Genomic DNA, 20,554 nt, shown 5'->3' with positions numbered 1-20,554 from the left:
TCAAAACTTATTTTGAAGGGGAATTTAGTTGGTTGGACCAAGCACACCACTTCAGCTCACCAGTGGGTGGACTGTTTACTCCGCATGCGTCACCTGCGTGTGTGCGTGACTGCCATAGCAACGATACAACGCGTTCACACAGCCTGAGTGAACGCTTCCAAGAATGAATTTCAGACAGTCGTAGATAGCATTTGCATAGTACACAGACTTTTTTATTTTGGAAACTCTTATAATATTTTGGAAACTCTTATAAAACGAACTGTCCAGTTGGTTTGTTTTGAAATAAGAAATACGCCAATTATTTTGTCGCTACAATGGCAGACACGCGTGTATTACCCAGTGGTAAAGTGTACAGGCAAATGTTTGACGCCCAGGTAACGTAATAGTACCAACTCGTGTTCATATCTAAACGACAAATATGTGTTTTACTTATTGTTGATGCTTTCTTTGTAATATTGCGGATCATCTTCAGGATTGAAGACTTGTTCTGGCCTGTGCTGAGGAAGCTCTCGGCGCATGAGTTGATTGTGAGTGTTTGTGCTCAGGTTCAGTTGTCTCTGGCTCTCTATGACTCGCGGAGGAAGCGCGTGGCGGATGAAGGCGACTGTCTGCTGAGTGGAGAAGATGCTGCAGACTCTGCATCACAGCAGCTCAATGAGACCACTCGGTATGATGATGCTCATGACACGAATTGGCCATTATCAACTTTGATTTTAATGTGAAGATTTTAACCTGAAAAGTTCCTCTGTTTAGGAACACAATTTATTCAGGTAGAAAGAGAAAGGAGGACCAGGATGATAGTGAGGAGGTTTGGGGTCTTCCAGACACTGTTGGTGAGAACTGATGCTAAATTGTTTCCACCATGGAATCTTGTGAAGACAAAAGACAGAATTGTTTAGAGGGAAGTGGTTGGAAGTAGCTAAACTGTACAAAGGATCAGGAGAAGAACAAGGGCTGCACAATATATAAAAAATATTTAAATATCACAAATATATATACGGCTTGCAATAACTGAGGTCATGAACAAAAGACAAAATCACTCACTGCTCTTGGCAGAATAACTTTTGCAGCTTTAATAAGAATCAGTATATATATTTAATTAATACAGTGAAAACTAAGCAGTGTTTTATTTTTTACATTTGATTATTCAGTTTCTGTTGTTAAATAATCCTAATGTATGCCTACCTGAAACCCTAAACCCTGTGGTTTACACTGATGTTAAAATAACACTTCTTATTATGCTACAGTAAAACACTGCTTCTCAATTTCAGAAGTTGTAGGGATGTTTTCTTGTCACAAAAATAATGTGAAACACGTATGGAGGTTAGGCCTATATAATTTTCAATATATTTTAAAGATAATTAAAGCTTATTTTACACACTTTAAGCTTTATCGTATCGCATATCAAATATCGCATTATTTAATGAGTTATCGCATATCGCATTTTTCTTCAATATCGTGCAGCCCTAAGAAGAACAATACATGTTTACATGTTTGTTACACCATTAAACATATATGTATCATACGCAAACCTACAAATTCTAAAAACACAAACCGTCATTTTAAACCTAATGTTAAAGGATTATTTCACTTAGGAATTAAAATTTCCTGATAATTTTCTCACCCTCATGTCATCCAATATGTTCATATCTTTCTTTCTTCAGTTAAAAAGAAATCAAGGTTTTTGAGGAAAACATTCCAGGACTTTTCTCCATATAGTGGACTTATATAGCTTCAAATGACTCTACAAGCTCTCAGCTGAGGAATAATGGTCTTACCTAGCGAAACGATTGGTCTTTGAAAAAAAAAAAAAAAAAACTTTTTAACCACAAATGCTCATCTTGCACTAGCTCTGCGATGCATTACATAATCACGTTGAAAGGTCACGCGTGACATAGGTGGAAGTACCGACCTAGTTTTTACAAAGCAAACCTGCAAAGACTAAGTCAAACGTCATTTACAAAAAAAATGTTTTTTGAGTTTTTCGCCCTACCCTACCTTTTTGAACCAGAACACGCGTGACCTTTTAATGTGATTCCGTCTTGCGTGGCGCATCGCAAAGCTAGTGCAAGACAAGTATTTGTGGTTAAAAAGTATATATATATATATATATTTCTATTTTATTTTTAGAAAATGACAGATCATTTCGCTAGATAAGACCCTTATTCCTCGGCTGAGATCGTGTAGAGCCCTTTTTGAAGTTGCATTGAAACTGAAATTTGGCCCTTCAAACCGTTGTACCCCATTGAAGTCCACTATATGGAGGAAAATCCTGGAATGTTTTCCTCAAAAACCTTAATTTCTTTTCGACTGAAGAAAGAAAGACATGAACATCTTGGATGACGTGTGGGGCAGGAAATTATCAGGAAATTTTAAGTCTGAAGTGAACTAATCCTTTAAATTTGAGTCAAAGAAACAGGTTTTCTTCAAGACGCATATCTCTTGCCAATAATATGAATCAATTAATTTAAATAATAAAGACAAATTGCAATACACGTCCCAATATTTTTTTAATAGGGAAGCCATTTATAATTACAAACCTAGTAAGCCTAGTCATCTTCTTTTAGACATTTAAGTCTTTTAGAACTAAAAGTCAATCTGATGCTATTCTGTTTTGTTTGTAGTTCCAGAGAAAAAAAACTCAGACATCATTGATCGTCTTATGGAGAAAAGGCGAAAGGATCACAATGAAGCTGTTTCTCAGTTGCAGACAGATCTCGCCAGCCTCAGTGTGGTAAACGCGTCTATATCTATCTATATATATATATATATATATATATATATATATATATATATATATATATATAGTGCCAAAATATGTGTTTATTCGAGCCCAATTCAAATGTTGTGCATCTAGTTATCAATACATTATAATTATGTCTTATTATTGTGATATTTCTGCGTTCAGGGTTTTGAACCACTATTTAGACAGACGGGAAAAGATATCCTGCTCAGATTGTCTAATGACAATATTGAAAGACTTATGCAGAAGATTGAAAACATTTCTGATTTGATGGCACATAGCTATCAGGTGAGGACCAAATGTCAAATACAATATTTGCTTACTTCTCAAATTCAGAGTTTTGTTGGATCACTCAATTGTTACTCATCTGTTGTCTTATAAAGGACATGCATGAGATCTGGAACAAAGTCTGTCATGAATCTTCCTTGAAACAGAAGTGGATTAAAGAGCTAGATGGGATATATGCCACATATGAATCTGAGAGACAAACCATGGTATGTGGTCTATATTATGTAAAGCATAAGTTGCTGTAGTCAGTAGATTAGTACACTGCTTGTTTGTTCCTCTTTCCTAGATAGCAGAATTACTGAGAAAGTACACTTCAAAACTGGAGAAAATCAGTTATTTAATGCCGTGTGATGTCCACAGACTGATTGACAATGAAGCCATGGTAGTATATTCTACTTGACAAATATTTATTTGTATGCATCATATGTATTGCTTTTTGGCATGAGTCCATGTTCTCCACAGATGATAAACCAAGCCCTACTAGCAAATCGACGTGCTTTGGCCAAACTGTGTTTGAATTTGATGGAGAAACATATGCAGATAGATGTTTTCCAAAGGCTGAAGTGGGAGGAAAAGCTTCAAGATTGGAAAAGAATCAAACTTATTGATGCAGTCAACCGGTTCAAGTATGTCTGATGTTAAAAAATTGTAAAAACAATTATCTTGCCAAAAAAGTAATGCCATGTTGTTTACCAATGAAAATAATTGGCCAAGGGAGTCTTGCTAGTTAAGATAGCTTAGAAGCCTGCCAGCATATCAGCATCCCATACTGGGAACCTGGGTCTAAAATATAATATACAGTCTTTCTAACAGGGCACAAAAAAAAAAAAAAGGGATACTGATTATATTTATGTTCTCCCTGCAGAGACTTTATGAACAGCCCTCACATTCAGAACCCTATAAACATTCAAGATACTCTGAGAACAGCGAGGTCAGATCAGAAAACACTAACTGAGAAACGCATCCAAACGCTGGAGACTCTAAGGTGAAAATTAAAACACAGATTTCTAGTCTTGCGCTCTATTTCGTCAGTTAATATTAATTGTTAACATGCTGTGTACCTTTTACTAACTTTTACCTTTTACCCCCATATCTAGAGACATGACGCCTCCAATAATCTCAGAGTCATCTGTTGCTGAATGGTATTCAGCACTGTCTGTCATCAATGAGCAAATAGGTCAGAAAAATTTGCTTCTCATTTTAATAATCCAGTGCGATACAATGGTATTGCATGCTCTACATCACTTTATGTGGACTTAAATTCCTCACTGTGTTTAATTTCTTTAGATTGTATTCATGTTGCCACAATGGAAAAACTTCACAAAAACTTTGAGAACAACTGGCAAGTCTGTTTGGCAGAGGTTGATGTATTTAAGGTGAGAAATAAGTTAAGCTTTCTCATTTGCTTTGGTTGTCAAAACACAACACAAACACAGCAATATTCTCAACTCTTTACACACAGACAGAAGTGTCTACATTCAGATTCACCTCAGACGAGATACAGAATATTGTTAACGTGGAGATATTACCTCTCATTGGCCAGTGCCAGACACAAATGGACATCTATTTGGAAAAACTGGATGTAAGTTTAGTTTCCTTAATGCTTAAATGAAATATTCTCTACTTTTGGACTATAAACTTGTAATTTATGGATGTGCTGCATCTGTATTGATTTATGTCAGTACTCTACTCTCTCATGATACACAGTGCATTTTAACCTTCTTACAGAAAGCTTTTGAAAGTTTGGCCAAAACCACTGCTTATGAGAGCAAGTGTTTATTCAAGATCATGTGTGGGATGTCTCAGCTGTGGGAGATCCACTGTGAAGGCCTGTTGAACAGAGAACAGCAGCTACAAATGTCATTGGAGTCCATCAGTCAAGTCCACAACCAAGAGAACCAGGCAAGATTGTGTTAACTGTTTTATGCAGTACTTTTGAAGAGGTCTCTTCTAGGAAATTTTTATTGTTGGCGAAATTTACTTTTAAAAGTAATGCGTTACAATATTGTGTTACTCCCTAAAAACTCACCTGCATTACTTGGTTAATTTTAGGTACTTTTCATGGAAAGTAATGCGTTATGTTACTTTTGCATTACTTTTTCTCACCTCGGCTGGGCTTGCTTTTTTGTTTTTTAATTACAAAAAACACAAATGTTCTATTTTTGGCTAATGTAAAGGCCACCCAAAGTGAAATGAATAAGCCTAAAGGAGTCCTAAATTGTCACTCGTTAAAAAATAAATACGACCTCACGTTGTGTCGATCACATTTACACACTGCCTCCGAAACTTTCAGCCGTCATAAATTTTTTTGGATCGGGTTCGATTTTCTGCGTTTTTCGCATCCGAAAGCGCAATTAAATGCATATCGGTATTTGTTTTATTTAACATATTTAATTATTGCAGGTTTGTGTACCGTAATTGTCTGCATTTCAGTTTTCATTCATTTTGAGGAATTATGAATCTGTTTTTGTGCAAGTGAGATGAGTAAATGCATGCTTACATTTAGTCTAGAAATACCAATAATCATCATGTTTAGACAGCGCACACAATGCCTCTGCACCATGGGAACCATATTTCTCTCAACATGGGAACAAGAGAGCTGTCAGTCAATGAATGGGGGAAAAAGTAACTTGTATTACTTATTTGAAAAAGTTACTCAGATGGTTTGTTGTAAATTTGAAAGCAATGTGTTACATTACTAGTTACTTGAAAAAGTAATCTGATTATGTAACTCGCGTTACTTGTAATGCGTTACCCCAAAAACGAATGCTTATAATATACCTCTATTTGAAATATTTTTTAACATTTATCACCTTGACATGTTTGCTAAACATGAAAATGAGCTGACAAATGTCTCACCTTACAGAAGAAAGAGGCCCCGCTGGATATGATGTTGGACAAACTCAGGCAGGAAAGCTCAGAAGAAGCTCTGAAAGACTCCTTAGAGAAGACGCTAGCCTATTTGGAAGAGGTTAAGAATGGGTAACAAACATTGAGAATTTTCAAGTGATGTTTTTGTTGTTTGTACATTAAGCTACTTGAACTTAAGAAATTTTTTGACAAAATATGACAGAAAACCTGAACATTTTTCCAAATCCTTTTACTGCATTGTTCTTTAAGGTATATACAAATCTATAAGGAGGAAGTGGAAACTGTGGAGTGTTACCCGTCTATAGTCCTGGAGGAATTACAAGCATACAATCTTTCTGTCAGCCAATTCTTCAGTGTCAAAGAGGTTTATGGCCAGGTACATATTCAACAAGTACAATGATGTAATCTCTGTTTGTGCAAGACAAACATTGTTCAAATAACTTTCCTTTTTGTTGAAGGACTCTGAGGATTTTTGCCAACTTTATCCCTCTCTTAAACTTGGTGAGTTGAAAACTAGTCTCAATGAGCTGTATTATTTTTGTTGCCTTTGAATTGTTTAACACCCATTATGTTTATCTTGGTTTTAATGTAGGTCAAAGCATGACAACCATTAAGAATGAAAGATTGAAGAAAGAACTTGAGGTGAAACCTAGAGGTGCACAAAATCCACATTTCAACAATCAAGGAAGCTCAACATTTGCCTCGTCCTGTGATATGGTAATAATGACACATAGACGCTTTCCCTTCTTAATTTGTATCTATTATTTCATTATTTCATTTCCTCTTATTTTGTAGGATGACCAAGATTGTAAAGCTCTAGCATTTTCAGTTTCTCAAACCAAAGAGACTTTCACTACCGCAAAAGGAAATGTGTACAACTGCTATGGGTTTCACGCTACCCATGATGAGGATCTGGAAACAAATCTTAAGGAAACCGAGCTGGTTTTATACCCAAAGGCTTTCATTGTTGAATTGCTAAAAGAGTAAGTGTTCAATAGAAATGATAGAATGAAATAATGTTTGGTTTATGTCTCTCTTGTGTTCTATTACTGATTCAGACATAGCACAAAAACAGTATAAAATCAACAAAACAAGAGCCATAAAACTGAGTGATGAAACCTGGAAAGTTGAAATGAAAATTGTGCAATTTAAAAAACACCATGTTCTCTTTTTAACTATAATTTACTTTTGCTTGCATATTCTTTCTATTTACTATTTCATTATTATTATTTTTTTAGTTTCTGTATATATAGAGTAACAAAAGTAAATACTGTTATGTTCCCGCATTATAGTGTGAGGCAAACATTTTTCAGTCATTTGGAAGAGAGATTTCATATTATTCTAACCAACACTATGACTGTTGTGGAAGCCAAGAATGAGAAACTGAATGCTGAGCTGGAACTTCGCCTTCAACTCCACCAACCTCGTGCTAAAAGAATTGAGAAGGACATTCACAATGTCAGAGCAGGTTTGACCCCTCATCACATCCAAAACCATTTTGGCTTTTACTTATTTAGAAGAGTTTAACAAGAGCCCTTGTGAAAAAGAAGTACATAGCATACTTATAAAAAAAGAGTACCGGTACTCATTACGGAAATAATATACTTGTGTGAATTGAATGTAATGTTTTTGGACACTTAATTGGATGCTATTTCTAAATAAATTAATATGTATTGTAGTTTAAATTTATATGTATACATACTCAAAGAAGACTTTTTATGCATAAAAATTTACATCCATAATTACATCTATTGTTTTTGAAATATGGTTAAAGTGTACTGCAGAATGAACTGACAAGCATTTATGGTAAATTCAAATTGAATGTCATTTCTGTTGAAACTTGTGTCTCATGTATTGAAATATATTTATAAAAACACATTTGTAATGATGAGGTTGCAATTTAGTACATTCAAAACAGCATATATATATATATATGCATATGTACGGTAAATGTTAATACAAAATTTAAAACAGTAATGTAATATTGAGTAACACTACAGTTGACATTAAAATCAACTGTGCTTTATTATGTTTGTCTATCAACACTTCAACGTAAGTGTATTTCTTTCAAGCATGTCAAAAAAACATTACATTTAATACATATAATACATTTAAAATGTTCTGTAAAATGTTAATGTGGCATTATTACAAAGTACACTTTTTAAAAAGTGTACTTGCGTGTGGTACATATGATAAAGTCATTAAAATCAAAATGTACTAAGATTTGAGGTACTCTACAAATGCACATTCAGTACAATTATGCATACTTCTTTTTCACAAGGTAGCTTAGTACATAGAGGACATGTCATAACTCCCTTCATTATTTGGGCAGCTGAACTAATGCTACATCGAGAACGTGTGGATCGACACTGCAAGGGTATACTAGAGGTCCTAGAAGACTGCCGGACAGACATACAGGAGTTACAGATCCAGAAAAATAAAATGACCGAAGACTTCCAAATGCAAATCTACAGTAGAGAGAAAGATTTTACCTTTGCCACTAATTATGAAAAGTAAATAAATGTATTAAATATATATATATGTTGGTAATGATTTGAGCAATTTATACAGAATCTACTTATTCTGGTCATTTTTATTCATAGGATAAATAAACTTTGTACCTCACTTCAAACCAACCTGGACAAACACATCATTATCATCCAGACTTTACAAAGAGACTTCAGACAAAAGATGGAGTTTAAAATGGAGGGCTTGAGGGAAGCAAATGTTCAGATAATGAGATCTTTCAAGTATGTCATTGAAATTCTCTGTATAAGTCATTATCAATGTTGTGTTGTGTTGTGCAGGGAATTCGATACAAGACCAGTGAAAATATTAACAACGATTGTTGTCTATTCCTCAAGGTTGTTTTCTGAAGGGGGGAATTTTGCACCCCAAGAAATTGAGGTCTTTCAGACACATCTGGAAAGAATGGACAAGCGCATTGATTCTGCAGAGGGGGCCATGATGCAGGACATGGAAGAAAAAGAATCAAAGTGTCTGGAGCAGGTTGATATTACTCATAAGTCGATTACTGTGATCATACACTAAATAATTATTTTGACAGGAATTCACTGTGAGAATCCATTTTTACTTAGGTCAAGGATATAGTCAGGAAGTTTGAGGAAAAATTCAGTTTCCTCGCTATCGAGCTGAAGTTTCTTGCAAAAATGCAACAAATTTTTAACAACACTCGAGTCCAGATCAAAAGCGAGGTATTTTCAGTATATCATTTACTCTTATTTAATTCCTTCCCTCTGTCCACTGTTCATGATCTGTTGAATTTCTATTTCCCTGGTCAGGCTTTAAAAAGTAACATGCAGAAAAAGACGATTGACAACATATTGAGCTATTTAAAGGAAATGACTGCTGAGTATGACCAACCCAGCCCTGATAAGAAGGTAAATCCTCTAATATATTATTAGATTCACATTTATGTCATTAAAATAATGGTCTACAGAAAACAATTTGTATTGTAGATTGTAACCATAGTGGAGATAACAAGTTTAACAAATTCTCTGATGGAGGAGCTACAGAAGAGGTGTCAGTATCTCGATTGCTTCTTGGTAGGGCATTACACAGTCCAATGCTACTGGCATATTGACTTGTAATCCTTATGGACACGTATGATAATGTCTGATATATTTTTGTAGGATGCCTCTATGGCTGTCCCTCGACCACAGACTCCACTTCAGGGGGCTTTTGCAGTTGCAGCTCGCACCAGGTCCCGTATACAGGAAAAAACAGGCAGTCCAGATGGAGACAGCCTGCTCCATCCTAGCCGAATTGGAGTGTCCTTCCTGGATGATGCAGCAGTGGGGGTTATCAAAGGCCTACTCAAGTCAGTGTCCTTAAAGGGGACCTATTATGCCCTTTTTCAAAGTCTTGGTTTTGTTGTTGGGGTCTACTAGAATAGTTTTTCATACTTAAAGGGATAGTTCACCCAAAAATAAAAATGTGGGCATTAATTACATTGTCGTTCCAAACCCGTAAGACTTTCATTCATCTTTCGAAACACAACTGAAGATCTTTTTGATGTAATCTGAGAGCTATCTCTACTGTCCATTGAGAGCTACGCAATCACCACTTTGATGCTTCGATAAGTTCATGAATAGATCGTAAGACTAATCCATAATGAATTGAGCGGTTTAGTCCAAATTTTCTGAAGAGACACTATCGCTTTATATGATGAACAGATTGAATTTAGGCAATTTGGTTGGCTGGAACAGTGTGTTGTGATTTGTCAATGCTTTGAGCGTGTTTCAGAAATGTTGCAGCCCTTACCATAACCACAAGTATCAACCATAGAGTGTAAAAAAAAGATGTCTGGCGCCCCTTCACTCTCTTCCATTGGTGAAAAGTGAATCCGCCATAGTCCTAATATGGCGCTGACATCTTGCGCAGATTTGGGACCTGCTTCTGCGCAGTAGTAACGCGGGACCTGATTCTGCGCAGTAGTGAGCAGGAAGTAAAGCCGCGATTTCAAGGTCCTGCCCTCACTCCCGCAGAAACGGTTAATACAAAATTTACTGTGTGAAATAAACAGTTATGGACATGTAGAAATTAAAGTTGAAGCTCCAATCTCTTCCAGAAAATCCCCCAAAAAGTCAGTTGGTGCCTCAGTGACTACTTCATTTAGAGAAGCTGTCAATCACAGCTTTGAATCATGACGTCACAATCCCGTTTTTATAGACCTTATGTAGCCCCGCCCCTTTTCAGCGCTCCGCTTGTTGTCTTTTGTACTTTTGTACCAAGTCTGTATTTTCACAGCGATCTTGCGTATTTATGAATGAACGGCTCATTTTAAAATCTTCCCAGTCTACTGACGTTTCTTAAGACATCTATGCTTCAAACATTACAATCCTCATGATAACTTTCGTTAACTTTACATTAAGTAAATCCACTTTAAAAGCTAGTTACTCCTGGACAGCGATCCCATTGAAATACACAGGGCGACCGCAAAACGGAAGTTCAAAGTCAATATTCTAAAGATGGCTCCGCCCTTGTTTCTCTGGCGCATAAGGTCTATAGCATCAAATAACTAACTAAGACCACACTTATTTTAAAAAACGAACACTTAAACTTAAATCAGCGTGATAAAAACTACCTAAAATTACAGAAATCATCTTTGAAAAAATTTTATTTGAAGTTTAATTTGATTGTTTAGTTTCCATCGCGTGTCCAGTAGACTTCATGGGGAGGCAGGGTTTATAACCTATACTGGGACCAGCCACCGGGCAGGCGATCGACTCGCTTTGGCTTCACTTTTCAGCACTAGTGTGGCACGCTTGGTATCAACACACCTTTTTTTGCCTATGCTTCGAGCTGGAATTATTTAAATGAGGGACATTGTCACGTGTACGTTCCTGGAAGTACACTCAAGACTACAGTCGAGGCGTTTCAGGGAGTTCAGAAACTGCTTAATAATACAGAGAATAAATCCCTTTGGAGTGGACTTTGTTTTTTGCAGACCTTCTTTATGCTCAAACAGCAACATTACACACTAAAGAAGCATAATAGGACCTCTTTAAATGTAAAATATTCTTTATATACAAGAGCAAATAATTCAAGTAAAATGTTCTTACACACCGAGTGAACATTGAGTGCGTTTACATGCACCCTCATAATGCGATTATAATGGGATTTTGGCAATATTCAGATTAAACTTTACCCCATGTAAACGCAATACTTCGATCAAACTATGCGATAAAGCTCATAATCATGGTAACCATATTTACATTAAATTATGTGGCGTACGCAACAGGCATGTAAACACCTTAATCTCATTATTACCGCTCTGGCCATAGTGCGCATGTGCTCAGTTCTACACAGATGCCATGTGTTGTTCACACAACTTCATGAATGAACTCTGTGGCATTATTCAGGAGTTTTCTCCTCTCCAAATCACTCAAATCTGTCAACACAACTCGCTGCCCAGTCTCTGCTCCGTATCTTGATCCAGACGACGTGAAGCGTAGGCAAACCCGCCATTGCGATGTTGATCACAGCACAGAATAATATCCAGTACGTCCATAAAACGTTATTTTGAATTTGATGCGGGTAGATTAAAACAATGGCCGGTTTCATGCATACTGTATGCCTATCTGAGTGTGGTATAACCATACTTAATAGCGAATAGTCAGAATAAAGAAAATTGCATGTAAACTGGAGTGAAGAGTTTGTATCATGTAAACATCTTACTGTGATTAAGACCTTACTCTGATTATTAGAAATAATCACATTATTGGTGCACATGTAAATATAGTCACCATAAGTGACTTGATTCCCCCAAAGTGATTCAAGTTTTGCATCAGTGTTTTTGCGTAATTGGTTCTGTTGTGGGCAGCTATTTGCAATGCTCAACGGAACACATGACGTCTATGTAAAATGAAAACTTAAAAAAACGAGGAAACAATCTACCGTACTTCACATTATGAACATAATATCTCTTTCCTGTGAACAGGGTTGGCAAAGCTAAAGAAGTAAAGGAGGTTAACATTGACCCAACAGAAAGACACTCTTCAGCAGGTTGGATTGTTTATGTGTCCTCATCATTTAATACTGCCATTGTAGTGAACTACAGTGTTATTAGTTTGCCTTTTTACACTCATCTGTGACTGGTTTTTGTGGGGTTTTCTAAAAATTCAAAAAATCTTTGCCTTCAGTAAGGTTAAACTCCCCTCTTGGATCAGGTCAGAGGTCAGGAAAGAGCGCCAGTCAGTCTGGAATAGAGACTCTGCACAGAAAGTCAGTGGAGTCAATGACCACACAGAGGTTTGACATTTGAAATATGAAAAGAGAGAAATAGATTAAGGAAATACTGTTAGAGAAGTGTCTGTCTCTTCTCTTGTGGTAATATAGTAATATAATAATACAATCTGACTATATAGAAAATAAGCTGTTAGTGTAATAATTAGCATACTTTCCATTCAGTGATCATGTAAAATAAACATTTATGATCAAAATATTCTAATTTAAGAAACTTTTTTTTTATTTTTTTATTTTTACGATTCTTGTCTGTGTAAGGAGGGTCTCCAAACCCAACCGCTTTGATAAGAAGTTCCTTATTTTTGGCTCAAAACCTGAAGAGCAGAAGGACAGGTTAGTGAATTTGCTAGCTGTTATTTTATGGTTTTATTATTATTATTATTTTTTGCCATATTAATTTAATGTTTTTTGAATATATTTGCATTTCTCAGTGTTTCATTCAAAGCCTCAATCACCAGTATTCTGTGGAAAGCCAATGATATTCTCCTCTTGGTGGCAGAGGTACTATAAAAAATATGAACATGGTCTATGTGTATTAAGCACTTGGTGTTAAATAAGTTGACATGAAATATTATTGTGTAATGGAACTATATGTCACCATCAGGAGTTCTATAAGAAGAAAGAGCGCCGCTCTATCATTCGTTCTGAGCAACTACAGGAGACATTTGATCAGTGTGCAGAGGAGATACAAAAAAGACTTCTTATCTACCAGAGTCAGTCACATGATTACCACAACAGCTGCCTGCAAGGTTAAATCTTTAAATTTTGCCCTCAAATGTTATTTGCAAAAAGATGCAAGAAAGTAGACCAGTTTCAATTCAGTATGCAGATATTTTGATAATGTCACCATTATATGATGCTGTAGTGGCACAGCAATTACTCACTTCACATTACAATTTCTTAAAAAGCATTAGAATTTTCTAAAAAACAAAAATGACACGCCAAACACTTTATTTCGATAATTTATACATTCTACTACCTGTAAGTAACTTTGCATTTATTAGTATAAGTGTAGGGCTTGAGATCATCGCAGAAGCCCCCTCTTGACACCAGAACTGGATCTAGCCTATGTGAAATAGTTGTGTATGATTTGGCAATATTTATATTTATTCATTTAGCAGACGCTTTTATCCAAAGCGACTTACAAATGAGAACAATAGAAGCAATTAAACTAGCAGTAGGACAACAGTATGTAAGTGCTATGACCCTTCGCAGTTCACTCTAACGCAACAATATGGCATTAGATTGTATAGGCAATATGGAACAGCCTATACATTGGTCAAAATCGGGCCAACTCCCCAAAAATTTCTCGAGAGGTAATTGGTTTGTTCATATTTAATTCTCCTGAATTATGTAGTTTATTCCTAAAATAGGGTGAAAATGTATGGCTGTTGACAGTACTTTCTGATTTATGGAGTGATTATAAAAGTATCTAAAATTCCCTCTGTAAAAATCTTTTACCCTAAAACGTCAACAAAATGAAACAATAATTTTCAACCTGGCTTCATCCACTGTTCAACTTTCTGTTCTGTTATCAGTGCGTATTTAGATAATACATAATTTGCACATTTAAACATGTCAGAAAACTTGTAATATAAAACATGTCTTAATGTACTGCAATAAATCTGCTGGGGAAGTATGGTGATATCCATTTGTTAACATTTTTACCCTATGTCTTGTTAAATGTTATGTGCAATGTTTTCGAAATATAACATACTACCTTACAACACCATACTGCCTTGCAATCCCTGTAATAACAATAACAGAGGTCGAATTAAGAGACAAGATCATGTTCGTTTAGACTACATGACAATATGTGACGGTTTTCACTCTGTATAGAATTTCAGGTGCAGTTGAAGGCCATTGAGGTGTTTCTGTCTAGCGTACCAGAGAAGCTTTTCTCTAAACTAAGAGATCAATACCTTGAGGAGCTGACGCAAAGCATGACACAAATTCAACACCGGTTTGAACTAGTTCAGCAGCAGAGTGAACAAAAGAGGGTATGTGAATAAATGCAGAACAATGGTAAGGGCAAAGGGAAATTATCCTGTCATAACCCTCCTAAGTTCCTCTCATATAGTCACTGTGGGGAAGAAGCCATTAAACTGTCATGATGCAATATTATTACCGTAATATTTATCTCAGATATTTGTACAATATTATGCAAATATGCACCTCTAGCTATGTATAAAGCATACCGGTAGTCACCAGATTTCTGCTGTTCTGTGGCCTGCTGTCATAGAGCGAGCACAGTGGTCAGTTGCGTGTGCGTCTGAGCCATCCGGCTTGTGAGACAGAACTGAAGCAGCTGGTGGAGGCTGAGGACGAGAGACAGAGAGAACAAAGAAAAGCCATCCACAATAACAGACAGGAAGTTCAGGTTTACAGACTTACCGCTCCAGACTTTCACTCAAATAATCGCTGTTCTGTTTTTTGTTAGTTTTTTTTTAACTCACTAAATTTAAACTTGGTCTTATTTCTGGACAGACCTGTGCCCTCAAATACGCAGAAGAATTTGTCACCGCTCTTTCCAGGTTGGCAGAGGCCTTACTCTTCCAGTTCGACAACCTCATAACCATCCATGAGGTTCAAGTGGGACGTAAGTTTATGAATTCAATTAATAGTATGGAAATGTACATGGTGGGTGCCACAACACAGGTTTTGGTATTGACGCTTGATTTAAGCAACATAAATTACATAATCTGTTTTTTTTCACACAAGTGTTGGCTGAAAAATAATAATACATGTTTAATATACACAATTTTATTGCAGTGTGAATGGGTCTTTCAGGCTTTCAACAAAAAGAACAAAATCCATTTTCCCCCTCAATTCAATATGACTTGAAAAAATCCCCCAATTTTATTTGCAACACAACAGTAAAATTACAATACTAATATTTATGGCTGTCCTAATTTCTTTGCTTTCAAACGTTAAACCATAGAGTCTTTATTTTTGCGGAAAATGTCTCTGATTACGGATATAACCATGGTTCCCTGAGAAGGGGAACGAGACACAGCGTCTTGGATCGAGTGTGACCGAGTGTCTAAAGCATGTGTTAGTATACACATAACACTTACAGTGGCCGACATTACAAGCTCAAATTCGAATATCGTTAGCCTCATAGCATAATTGCCTAAGTCATTTTTTGGCCAAATTGTGATATCTGCCTATTTTTACTGTCCTTCCACTGCTGCATCATCCTGCCTTTCTGCCTATGTCCTTAGCCAATCACAACACTTATTAGGATCCAAAAACACTATCTGCCTTAGTCATCTCTTTGACTTAGGCAGTTTTGATACAAACAAAATGGCAAAAAACATGGAAAGACAGATGTCCAGAAGTGATGTATTAGCTCTTCTGTTTGATTCGTTTTCATCTGGTAAGAGTTCATATTTCTTAAATTTTCTAGACACTAAATGTAATTTCAGTCAATCAAAGGGATTATAAACTGTGTATTTAAACTTGAAATCACATTTTTTTGCTACAAGATAAGTAGCTAGCAAACACTAGCTAAATATTACCTCATTTCTGGTCAGAACATCACCATAAAAAGACATTTAGGTAATTTTAGGCAAGTGAAGTAATTTTTCAAGCATTTACTTTTAATTTTAAGGCGAGACACGGCAGGCAAAAACATTTTTTTTTTCACTGGTCAAATTTGAGATTTTGGCCTATTTGTCTTCAATAACATGTCTTCTTTCAGACTTGTGGTGAAAAAAAGTCCAAAATACACATTTAGGTCTTTATTTTACTACACTTTGTCTATTTGCGTCCGTAGATTTCTCAGAAATTCAACAAAAGTTGGCGTTCTAAATCAACGCGCTGCTCCGCGATCTCTCTCTGCTTCCTTTTAATCACACACACGTCTGGAAATTCACACTCCACGTGATTACATTGTCATCTTTGAGACTGCACGAATGCATCCATCCCCATACAAGGTGACTCAGCTATACCACAATGACTTCATGAAGTTATCTGGGGCCTATGTCACCAATATTCGACCAGGTAAAAAGGTTGGTGACCCCACAGTCCATGGCCTCCGGGCTCTCCAGTACTTGGCTAATGGTCAAATCCGGTACAAGTTGGAATTTGAGTCTGAATGGGAAGACCTGCCTCAGCGAATCAACATCCCCAAATAACCATTCCACTGGGTCCCACTCTTTCCTGCCCAATTGCCAATTACTCTCAGGAAATTCAATGACTTGCAGACAATGAAACTATGGTTATGTTATGTTTGCACATCACCTGGGTGGAAAAGGAAAACAGTAGTTAAGGTTAGACATTAAGAAACAACTTGGTTATAGTTGGCAAGTTACACATCTTGGTTATATTTAGGAGAGAAAAACAACTTTTGTTATGTTATGTTTGCATTTATATGTAAGAGAAAAAATGCCTAAGTCATGGCATGTTCTGCCTAAGTCACTTTTATTTGTTAGGCAATTGGTGATGGATATTTTTCTTTTTGCATACTTGTTCACACATCTGGTTGAATATACTGTTATAATATCAATAAAAAATCACAATGTGATTTCTAAATATTGTGTTTTTTCATGTTTCCCAAAAACGTTGAAATATGACTTAGGCAATTATGCTATGAGGCTAACGATATGATTAAACCATTCAACAGAGCCTTAATATTATCTGCATGATCTAGAGATATTACTTATCGCATAAAAAAAAATATTTGGGGCATTTTACTTACTTGAATGTTGATTTATTCAGTGCAGTAAAACATGACGATGTGCTTCTAGGCAAGTTCGCAGGTTGTGTGAGTTCATGGCCAGGTGAAAAGGCCTATTCATCAAATATTCCATCCAATAGCATTGCAAGGCTAAACAATACATTTACATTTATTCATTTAGCAGACGCTTTTATCCAAAGCGACTTACAATAGAACCTATTAGTTGTGCAAATGTGGTCTTAAGCCCTAATCGGATGGTAATTGTTTCTCATAACTCTCAAAATTCTCATAAAAGTATTTTCAACATTTACAGGGGTTAGTCTGTGATTTTATTGCCGTCCGAATCCAGAATGTCAGGGTTTTTCTCCAACCACCCGTGTAAAAATCCCCGGCCGAATTACCTACTTTTTTTTTAAAACACCAAAGTCGTGTGCCATGTGGTGATTGAATTGCTGTCCGAATCCACATCTCTGAGTTTACAAGAAGAGATCACTTCAAAATTCACTGTTTAAATCCTTTTGTATGACTGCTGAGCACCGCCCGTACGATAACTGTTGCACTGTAATTTGCATGCATTTTAAAGATGTACACTTTTATTACTGAAAAGTATTTACAAGAACAATATTCCATTTAAAAAAATAATTAAATAAGTAGAAACTTATTTTCCTATTATTAAATTAAATACGAACTCAAAAACAATTACCGTCCGAAAAGGGCTTTAGAGAGAGAAAAAACATCTGCAGGTTTATTTTAGTAGAGCTAAAACTTATGTTGTAATATTACAAAAGTGGGCCTTACAGGGTTAAGCACCAGTTTAAACAAGGATGCAGTGATCTGAAAACAAAGTTTGTATTTAAGATGTGAAGCTAATGTAATATTGATGCCAAATGCTAGTTGACGTTAAGGAAGAACAGAGCTGAAGCTTCAGAGCTTCTCACCAAGCTCTTTATATCAGACTTGTGAATGCATCACAGTAAGCACATCGAGATTTCTCAAGGAGTCAAATGCGCTCCACTCGTAGCATTCTTAGCACTCTCCCAGCTTATTAGGTGCTGAGACCTATATATCAGTAAAAAATACTTTCAAGTTTCAAGCAGGAGATAAAAATAGTACAATCGTTTCGGCTATTTGCCTTTGTCAGTGTAACAATTTCACTTATGCTCAATAGTTATGCACACTACAGGTCTTCAGGTGATTATGATCATAATTAAGTTATTAGTCCACACAGATTTCAGTTTAACACCATCTGAAACCGCAAATGTGCCCCCTACTGCTCTAATACATGACGCCAAGGCACTTAGTGACGTCATGGATGGTCGTCGGCCAATGTATTGCCCCTGAGAGACCTTGAAGCTTCCCTTTTGTTCACTCACAGATTAGTAAATGTGTCTCTGTCAGCTGATGGTTAGAGACAATCTTTTTAAAACCATAGTTCCCATAACAATGTAACATGATTTACTTTTTAGCAATAAAATATTATATAAGCTAACATTCCCCAACACTGCTTACATTAATCATACATTTTCTTAATTGAACCTGAACGTCTTTTTGGAAAAGCAGATGCTGAACAAAAGAGGGAGAATATCACTACACTCATCCGCCAAGCACAAACCGGACTTTTGCTGGAAGACAAGAGCAGTACTCTGATGCAGAAGGGCAGCAGGTGTGGAAAAACCGTAGCCAAGAAAAATGTCTTTCAAGCACCATTTTTTTTTTTTAATTTACCTTGTGATGCATGAATTTTTAATTTCACATATGGAAACAATTCTAATAAGTGTTATTATAATATATTTTATTATCAAATGCTATTTTAGTAGTATTATTTTTTCAGTTTTCATTTTAATTTTGGTTTAAGTTTTGGAAATGTTGTTCTTCTGTCACTATATATATATATACCGTATTTATTTATTTATTTAAATAAGTAATTTATTTATTTTAGTTTTATTTAACAGTAACACTGATTTAATGTTTTGGGGTTTTAAAACAAGAAAATAATGATTCCATATGTAATAAAATGTAATTAATAATTAATCATTCATTCTGATAGAGTTACACATCTGTAGTGGTCACCATGCATTAGAGGGTTAACACATTAATTGTGAATATTAAATGATGAATAACGTGTTGTTTTGTAGAACATGGACAGGCATTTGTTACTTCGGATCCACTGACGACAGCACATTTCATAAACAAGCTCAGGAAACGGCCACCATCACAACTGCTAAAACCACACTAGGGCATCTTAAGACCATTGAGGTGCGAGATGCCATGCATGAGGTAAGTTCATTTAAAATGAGTTCTGTTCTCGTCTAAACATGTCTGATAGAGCAAAATAGGTTTTTATGCACTTTTGTGGATCAGCATTCAACAACTGTAAATAAGCTTTATGCACTAGCATTTACAACAATAACATAAGCTCTATTGGAGCTGTAAAGCGCTGATCAAATGAGGGTGCGGCAGATGCTAGCTCATCCGTTCAGAGGTCTGTGACATCATGCATTAATAATTTGCTAGGAGCAGCCTTTTTCTATTTTTATTTTTGTTGCATCTAAAGCAGAAACACTGCTGCAGGCTGAATGTTAAAGAATATGAACATACATAAATATAAAACAAGTGTTGTGCTTGTGTGCCAAAGGAATAGTTCACTTCAAAATGAAAATTCTGCCATCATTTACTCACCCTCAAGTTTTTTCAAACCTGTATGAATTTCTTTCTTCTGTTGAACACAAAAGAAGATATTTTGAAGAATGTCGATAACCAGACAGTTGATGGACCCCATTGACTTCCATAGTAGGAAAAAAAATACTCTAGAAGTCAATGGGGTACATCAACTGTTTGGTTACATTCTTCAAAATATCTTCTTTTGTGTTCAACAGAAGAAAGAAATTCATGCTGGTTTGGAGCCACTTGAGGGTGAGTAAATGATGACAGAATTTTCTTTGTGAAGTGAACTAATCCTTTAATCTTCCCCCAGCTCTATGGGCGGAGGGTTCAGGAGGAGCTGGACAAAAGCCAGCGAGAGTGTGACGCTCAGGAAAGACAGCTGAAGCAGTGGCACGACCACTGGCAGAGTCAGCTAACAACCCTCGCTTCACTCAACTCTGAATGACCATGAGACCGTTATGAACACTGACAGTCTAAGCCAAGGTATTAAACACCATCAAAGAGAGGAGACACTACAACACATGGTTTTGTCTTACAGG

The 20,554-nt window shown here is 36.1% G+C and overlaps 1 protein-coding gene across 2 annotated transcripts; it reads left to right on the top strand.

Moving 5' to 3' along the window:
• Positions 1-173: 173 nt before the first annotated feature.
• On the top strand, positions 174-20,460 carry ccdc180 (coiled-coil domain containing 180; the record flags this gene model as incomplete). 2 transcript variants are annotated; one of them, XM_079608000.1, is made up of 37 exons in its annotated part: positions 174-374; positions 546-667; positions 754-833; positions 2,625-2,734; positions 2,909-3,031; positions 3,127-3,237; positions 3,318-3,413; positions 3,494-3,657; positions 3,897-4,016; positions 4,129-4,208; positions 4,319-4,407; positions 4,494-4,613; positions 4,760-4,933; positions 5,898-6,013; positions 6,152-6,278; positions 6,361-6,403; positions 6,495-6,619; positions 6,698-6,885; positions 7,195-7,370; positions 8,235-8,415; positions 8,506-8,652; positions 8,767-8,911; positions 9,001-9,117; positions 9,205-9,303; positions 9,382-9,468; positions 9,556-9,743; positions 12,366-12,430; positions 12,568-12,676; positions 12,932-13,003; positions 13,102-13,171; positions 13,275-13,419; positions 14,510-14,670; positions 14,913-15,050; positions 15,158-15,269; positions 18,912-19,014; positions 19,487-19,628; positions 20,326-20,460. In XM_079608000.1, exons 1-37 carry the CDS (start codon positions 315-317, stop codon positions 20,458-20,460), a joined length of 4,440 nt encoding a protein of 1,479 aa, XP_079464126.1. In that variant the 5' UTR covers positions 174-314. The 2 variants fall into 2 exon arrangements, with proteins under 2 accessions (XP_079464126.1, XP_079464125.1); XM_079607999.1 differs by having other exon boundaries at positions 12,929-13,003.
• Positions 20,461-20,554: the final 94 nt, after the last annotated feature.

This window comes from Phoxinus phoxinus (assembly GCF_949152265.1).
Source record: "Phoxinus phoxinus genome assembly, chromosome: 3".
Lineage (NCBI taxonomy): Eukaryota > Metazoa > Chordata > Actinopteri > Cypriniformes > Leuciscidae > Phoxinus > Phoxinus phoxinus.
Note: the sequence above shows the minus strand (reverse complement) of the source record. Positions and strands in the feature narration are given on the sequence as shown.